Below are 7656 nucleotides of genomic sequence, written 5' to 3'. Positions count from 1 at the left end.
GAGAGAGAGAGAATAATGAGAGAGATCCAAAATTGAACAAACCAAACACCATGAACTAATCCTCAAAAGCCGTTTTATCAATGAGGCCTCTATTTTCTTAATTTTCCATTCTTTTCCTTCAATTTCATCCTCACATGCAACCTATGACCTTTCACCTTCCTTTTCTCTTATTTTCCTTTATTTTCATAAATAAATGTGCCAAAATACTTTTTTTACCTTTTTAATGCCTTAGTCATTTCCTTTGCTAAATTCCCTTAGCCATAAACACATCTAATGATGCCCACTAGGATATATTTGCCCAACATTCAACTTGGAATAAGTGTCCCTTAACCATGGTCTTATTTTTCCTTTATTAACTTTTATTACATGAAATTTTAACCAGAGGTTGTTACATTGTTGATCTTTGCATTAGTCCAATTGATAGCATAGGGTTGTCTTTGCCTTGTGTTCCTTCTATAATGGTCCCTTGTCCTTCTAATTCCTCCATTTCTAGTGGATGATATCCTTATTTTATTTTCCCTCATCATAGTTTTCTAATGGTAGGGAGGTTGGTTTCAAATAATCCTAATAATCAAGGTCCCTCTAAAGTTAGGTGAAAAAATTATTTTCAATTAGCACAAGAGTTGGCCTCAAGGGGGATAAAATAGGGTGTCAAAGTTATACCTTTTCTTTGTTTCTTATAGCAAACAAAATCCTACCAATCATTCCCCCTTGAAACTCATGTCCATGAATGTCAGAGGGTTGCAAAGGAAACCCAAGTTCATATCCCTCAAGAGGATGATCAATACTTGACATCCTGATTTGGTATTACTACATGAGACATTCACGTGTGTTAATACTATCATCAATATGTTGTACAAATATATTAGGGGTTGGAAACTTGTGGGCATACACTCATTTGGGCCTTCGAGAAACTTGATTTTTGGCACCAGAGACTCACTTGTGATATCTCAACATTTTTTATTTCACTTTGGTCTAGTTCTTACTCTAGATAGATTTGAATTAGGTTTACATTTCCATATATTTAATTTTTACAATCCATCTAATGACAAGGAAGGGTTTTGATATTGAATATATTCATATGAATGTCTTTAGTTGGAGAATTTCATTGTAGGAGGTGATCTTGACATTTCTTTAAATCGATCTAAAATTAGGGGTCGACATGACTCAAGAGGACATGTTTTCTAGCTATTATATAGTTTGATCTAAATATGTTGGTTAGGTAAATATTGAGCCTATTAAATTAAATCCCACATAGACTAGCAATATTGTGGGTTAGGAGATTGTATTTAAAAGGTTTGACAAATTCTTGGCACATCAAATATTACTTTCCCACATTGAATTGTTTAGAGTTTGTACTAGTAAAGTATGCATTTCTGATCATTTCCCTATATTATTGGAACTTGGAAAGAAAGAATAAAAGTTTGGTATTCGTTTTAAGTATAAATCCAACTAAAAAATGGAGGAAGAGTTCTAAAAGCTAGTCTCGGAGTCATGGTTTCCTTATATTACATATTATGACATCCCTTTTGTCTCATGGTTTTCCAAAAAATTAAAGTACTTAAAGCTAAAGTGGCATAATGGGCCCAAGTAAAGAAAAATTGGAGGACTCTTCATCTCCATGAATTAGAAGTTGAGTTAGCTCCATTTCCCTTTGTCGTAGGACTATAAAAAAATTAAACGACTCTCCTATGATAGCTTGAGAAGCAGTGATTTAAGCTATTATTGGATGAGGAAAGGGAAAAGAACTTGAAGAATCAAGCATTATGGGTAGAATCCGATGACCAAAATACAAAGTTCTTTAATAACTATGCTAATAATTGAAATAATTATAACATTATTGGGGATTTATTTGATGATGTTGGAAACAACGTAAAGGGGTTCAAGGACCTATCTGCTTTGGGGAAAATTCATTTTGGGAGCCTATTCAAGCCGCTCCCAAACATGAAGATATTGACTTCATGCTTAACGTATGGGAAACATTTCCTTGATTGGTTGAGGAAGATGAAAATGAGTAATTGTATCATCCAGTGGTAGAGGAAAAATTAATTGGTATTGTTAAATAATCTCAAAGAGATAATAATCTAAGGCCAAACGTGTGGATGGTTGAATTTTATGTATACTTTTTAATATACTTGAAATAGATATACTCATGGTTATGGAATAGGTTTATCCTAAGGTGAGAATTTCCAACAATTTTAATTCAATGTTAATTACTCTTATTCCTAAATCTATTTTTCCTTAATAACTTCAATCATTTTTAACCCTTATGTCTATGTAATAGTATTTATGAGATGGTTTCTAAAGTTATTGTAGTTATATTAAAGAATCTACTCTCAAGGGTAATATTGTATGAATGATTTGGGTTCCTTAGAGTTAAAAGTATTCATGAAGTAATTAGATCGACCCAAGAAGGTGTTCATTCAATAAAAACTATTCGTAGTTCTACTCGTTTATTAAAATTTGATATTTTAAAAGCATATGATAAGGCTAGTGATACATTTTTAATATTTCTCATTGCCTATGTCAGATTGATCTTTGTGTGTTGAATTAGATCATGGGATATGTTATGTCTTCTTCATTTTTAGTTGTGATCAATGGAGCAAGATCAAATTTATTTAAACCATCTTGAGGAATATATCAATGATTGAAAATCCCATCATATTTATTCTTGCTCATTATTGATGGTATTAGAAGGTTATCATCGAAGCCATATATTCTCTCCAAATTCAACAGATTTCAAATGTGGGCTCTAATATCATCCTCACACACATATTATTTGTGGATTATGTGTTATTATTTTGTTTTTGTAATGTTTTAGAAGGAAATATATACAAAAGGATTATTGAAACATTCTATAAGGCTACTAGGCTATGGTTAATTTATAAAAATACACCTTATCCTTATCTAATGCCATGGGTGGAAACAAATAGTAGATGGTGGACCTCTTCAGGTTCCAAGCCCATGATTTAACTAAAGGATTGAAATACTTATTTTTTTCCGAAGAAAAAAGCAAAACTTTTTATTAAGCATATAAAAAGTTTACATTCTGTTTGAAACTTTGAGCAGACCTGATGGCTCACATGATTGCTGTTTTGTTCTTCTTATAAGTAAGACAAGCAAAAATCTCAGTCCTTTTTTGACTGATTGTGGATGATAAGATGTGTCCTGATACTGCTGAAAATAAAACTGACTAGACTTCCTCCCTTCAGGAGGCTTAAGTACAAGTTATACTATGCATACTCTGGGGTCTCCTTCAGAGAAGGAAAACAACCCCTTACAAGACTGTATATAAAACTGTGAGACAACTGAAACTGTACAAAAAGTTTTGAGTTTTCTGTTTGTAGTGCTCATGATAAAACTTACAAAAATATAGAGAAAGCTGTAACAGAAAAACATTGTGCCCATGTAACTGCTGACAAAAAGAAAAAGACGAGCCTCGTTCATTGTGGAGGAGCAAAAGGGGGCTGTTGAGAATTGGATGACTGCCCCTGACTGATTTCTACTATTGACCAGCTGCCCATATCTTGCTGTAAACCAGCCTTAGAAAGCTGGTCTGCTTCCTCGTTTTTGTCCCTGTAGATGTGGCAGATGGTAAAACTGTTAAAAGATGACTTTAAAAACATAATTTCTTCTAAAAGTGTCTTCAGAATCTGGTTTTGACATGATGCATTCCCATTAACCCATTTTATGACATTCAGAGAGTCTCCGAAGATTTGAATTGTGAAGATGTTTCTTTGAAGTAACCAGCAAAGGAGAAGGCGCAAGGCAGACAACTCAGCATAATTATTTGTACCAGGTCCTAGCCCTACAAATGCTTTTAAAGAGTGATCAGGATTCAAGTGAATGCACAGTCCTGCTCCATCCTTGTTATTCTGGGATGCTCCATCAAAATAGGCCCAAGGAATGCCCTCCAAGATAGTAACAGGCTTTTGATGATTTTGAGGATTTTTAGCTTCAGGGATCAGGATGGCTGAGCAAATGGCGGCACAATTGATGGCTATGGTGGATGTGGGAGTATCCTTGTCTTGAAACAAGCTTTTGTTTCTTGCTAACCATACACCCCAAAAGAATATAAGAGGCAGATTTCTCATGTTTCCCTCCGGATAGTTTTGCCACCATTTCCTCCAAGCTTCTTCCAAAGGATCTAGTCCCCACTGTACCTTTACATTGAGCAAGCAGGTTAACTCCTCCCAAATTTTTAGAGAGACTACACAAGCTGTAAAGAGATGGCTTATTGATTCCTCTTCAAACTTGCATAAGGGGCACCTCCCTGGCCCAGCTAAGTATCTGGCTTGTAAAATGTCCCAAGTTGGGACTTTTCTTTTTAGCATGCACCATAGGAAAATCCTGGCCTTAGCTGGGCATTTTAATTTCCATATGTTTTTCGCCCACCAATCTGGTATTCCCCAACCTTTCTTTTTCATTAAGAAGGTATATCCATCTTTTGGGGAGTATTCACCTGTTTTTCCTTGCGCCCAAATCAGCAGATCAGGTTCGTTTTTAAGTCTGACATTTGAACGATGCAGTTCTTGGATGTAAGAAACCCATTCGTTCTTCCATCTGATATTTATTCCTAAATCTTCGTCATTTTTCCAAGCCTGACCCCATATGGTAGAGTGGCCTACTTTCTCCACCTGATTTAGAGTAAAAATTCCTTTACTATCAAGATGTCTGAGAAGGCCAGGTGACAAGGCAAAAGCTTCATTACAACCTACCCAGGGGTCCCTGCCAATTCTAATTAGTCTTCCATCTCCCACTTTCCATGCCAAACCTTGTTCAATCACAGAGAAAGCCTCCACCGTGGCCTTCCAGATGACTGAGATATTCTTCTTTTTCTTATCCTGGCTCCGAATCCAATCTTCCAAAGGAACTGGATCAATGTACTTCCTTTTAACCACCCTTGTCCAAATATTCTTCATCGAGATTAATCTCCAGCCTGATTTAGCTGCCAGGGAGAGACTGAACTCAGGGAGCCTTTTTATTCCCCATCCTCCCCAATCTTTTGGTCTTGCCAACTTATCCCATGCCACCCAGGGTAAGACGGAGGATTCTTTTGATCCTGCCCATAGAAATCTGCAACAGATCCTTCTGATTTTCTCCATCACTCCTTTGGGGACCCAGGTTAAAGCTGCCCAGTATACTGGAATGGCTAACAATACAGATTTGATGAGGGTCAATCTGCCAGCTCTGGAGAGCCACTTGAAACTCCAATGTGAAATTCTGGCTTCTAGCTTTGCTATGAGCCAGTTCCAATCCTCTTTCTTATAAGCTGCCGGCTTTAGCCAAAACCCCAGATATTTGAAGGGGGAGTCCAGTGGTTGATGGTGGAAGGGAAAAAGATTAGCCATCATGGATCTTTCTCTTCTGTCAAAATCTGCCACACAAACTTGAGATTTCCTAGAGTTTATCTGCATTCCAGTAGCTTTCAGAAATAGATCGAAAATGCATTTTAACTCCTTAAGTTCATTATATGATCCATTAGTGAAAATCAAAATGTCATCGACAAAAAGCAGGTGAGTGATAAAAAGATTAATTGCTACCTCTATACCTTTTACCTTCTCCTCTCTTCTAGCTTTGTGAATCAATCTGCTTAGCCCTTCTGCCACTAGAAGAAACAGGAGAGGAGATAAAGGACAGCCTTGCCTGAGGCCTCTTTGACTATTGAAAAAAGGGGAGGCTGCTCCATTGATCAGAACAGCAAAACTGACATTCGTGATACAGCCCATTATCCAGCTGATGAAAGAATAGTTGAAGCCCAAGTGTGTTAGCAACATCCGGAGATAGAGCCAGTTGATTCGGTCATATGCTTTGGAGAGATCTATTTTAAGAACCGCACCCTTCTTTTTCTTTTGTCTGACACTGTGAATTACCTCTTGGGCTACTCCAATGGCTTCATGAATTTGTCTTCCATCCAAAAAACCAAATTGTTCCATTGTGATGTTTCTAGACAGGATAGGAACAATTCTGATAGCTATCACCTTAGCAATGATTTTATAAATACAATTACACAAGGAGATCGGCCTGAAGTCTTCAAAGTTCTCCGGGTCATCCTTCTTTGGTATGAGAGCAATAAAAGTTGAATTAAAAGGCCTGTAGACTTCTCCTTTCTGTCTTGATTCTTCTACTACATCAGTAATTTCAGAGCCTATTTGGTCAAAGAAGGAGAGGAAGAGTTCAATAGTCCAGCCATCAGGTCCTGGACTTTTGTCTTTGGCCATATGTTTCATAGCTGCTTCAACCTCCTCCTTGGAAACATGGATTGATAGCTCTTCTGCTTCTTCCTCCTCAACAAATCTTGGGAAACATTGAGCTGTTCTAATGACTTCTGCTATGGTGGCCTCCCCCGGATCAGAGAAGATTTTCTGGAAGTGTCTCTGTCCTAAACCAGAGAGATCTGAAAAAGAACTGGCCTCCCTTCCTTCTTCATCTTTAAGGCTCCAAATAGTATTTACAGATTTTCTTCCTTTTGCATAGTTGTGAAAAAATCTAGTATTTTCATCTCCTGATTTTAACCATATTGCCCTACTCTTAAGCCTCCATTCTTCTTCCTTGTCCAAGAGGATTTGATTTTGAAGCTTCTCCAGATGAAGGATTCTGTCCTTTGAAGCCTGCGAGATATATCCATCTTCCTCAATGCTCTCCAATTTCTTCAACTCCTCCCTGATTCTAAACAGCTCTTCATTCTGTTTCAATTTCCTGTCCTTTGCCCAGGATATTGTCGCTTTCTTCAATCTTTTGAGATTCTCCATGAACAGGAAGCTTTTGTCCTCTCTTGCATTTCTGTCCGGATGGATCCACGTTTCCTTAAAGAGTTTATTGAAAGATGGATCTTGAAGCCATGAAGAATTGAATTTAAAGGGGGCAGGAGGCTTTGGGGGAGGGAAAGAGAGATCCAAAAAAATAGGGAAGTGATCTGAGTTGCCTACCTCCTCAACCCACTGCCTGAGTATAGGAGCTTTTGAGATTAGGTCCTCAGATAGAAGAAAGCGATCTAATCTTTTGGCGATCCGATCCTCCCCTGCTCTTCTGTTCCTCCAAGTTGGCTTGAGTTTGATCGGGGAAGGATCTATGAGGTTGTTTTCCAAGAGGAGATTGAGGAAGAAATCCGACAGAGGGTCTTCCCTGGCTGATGGACCCCATGCCTCTGCTCTTCCTATTGAGAAGTTTAGATCACCCCCCACAATCAACAGAGAAGACTTCATCAAAGATTTTGTCATCAAATCGTCCCAGAATATCTCCCTTCCTTGACAAGGGCCATAAATGTTTACAATTGAAATGGGGTGGGAAAATTCAGGATAAATAACCTCCATGCCCATAACTTGCTTCATCCCCCATTGATTGATGACCTTAATTCGACCTTCTTTAAACCCAATTGCAAGACCCCCCGAGTGGCCTGATGAATCTATTGCGGAAAAGGTCCATCCTGGCAGGAGAGCCTTTAGCATTGTTTCTACCTCGGAAGCTTTCCCCAAAGTTTCTTGAAGAAAAAGCAAGTCAGCTTTTGAATTAAGGATCCAATCTCTCAGGGCCAATTTTTTAGGTTTACTGGCCAAACCTCTACAGTTCCAGGAGGACATAATCATTTGATAACAGAATCAGGGGTCTGCACTGCTCTAAGAACCCCGGGGATAGAGTGTTGTTTTCCATCAGCTA

The 7656-nt window shown here is 38.0% G+C and overlaps 1 protein-coding gene across 1 annotated transcript; it reads right to left on the bottom strand.

Moving 5' to 3' along the window:
• Positions 1-3443: 3443 nt before the first annotated feature.
• On the bottom strand, positions 3444-7448 carry LOC149261300 (uncharacterized). The gene is made up of 2 exons (XM_089368443.1): positions 6005-7448; positions 3444-5152 (listed from the first exon to the last, which is right to left on the bottom strand). The coding sequence occupies exons 1-2, from the start codon at positions 7446-7448 to the stop codon at positions 3444-3446; spliced, it is 3153 nt and encodes a 1050-aa protein (XP_089224569.1).
• Positions 7449-7656: the final 208 nt, after the last annotated feature.

The sequence above is a fragment of the Pinus tabuliformis genome, chromosome 6 (assembly GCF_031772625.1).
Source record: "Pinus tabuliformis cultivar Carrire ecotype Pingquan chromosome 6, CPIR1, whole genome shotgun sequence".
Lineage (NCBI taxonomy): Eukaryota > Viridiplantae > Streptophyta > Pinopsida > Pinales > Pinaceae > Pinus > Pinus tabuliformis.
The sequence above is the reverse complement of the archived record's forward strand: the minus strand, read 5'-3'. Positions and strand labels throughout refer to the sequence as shown.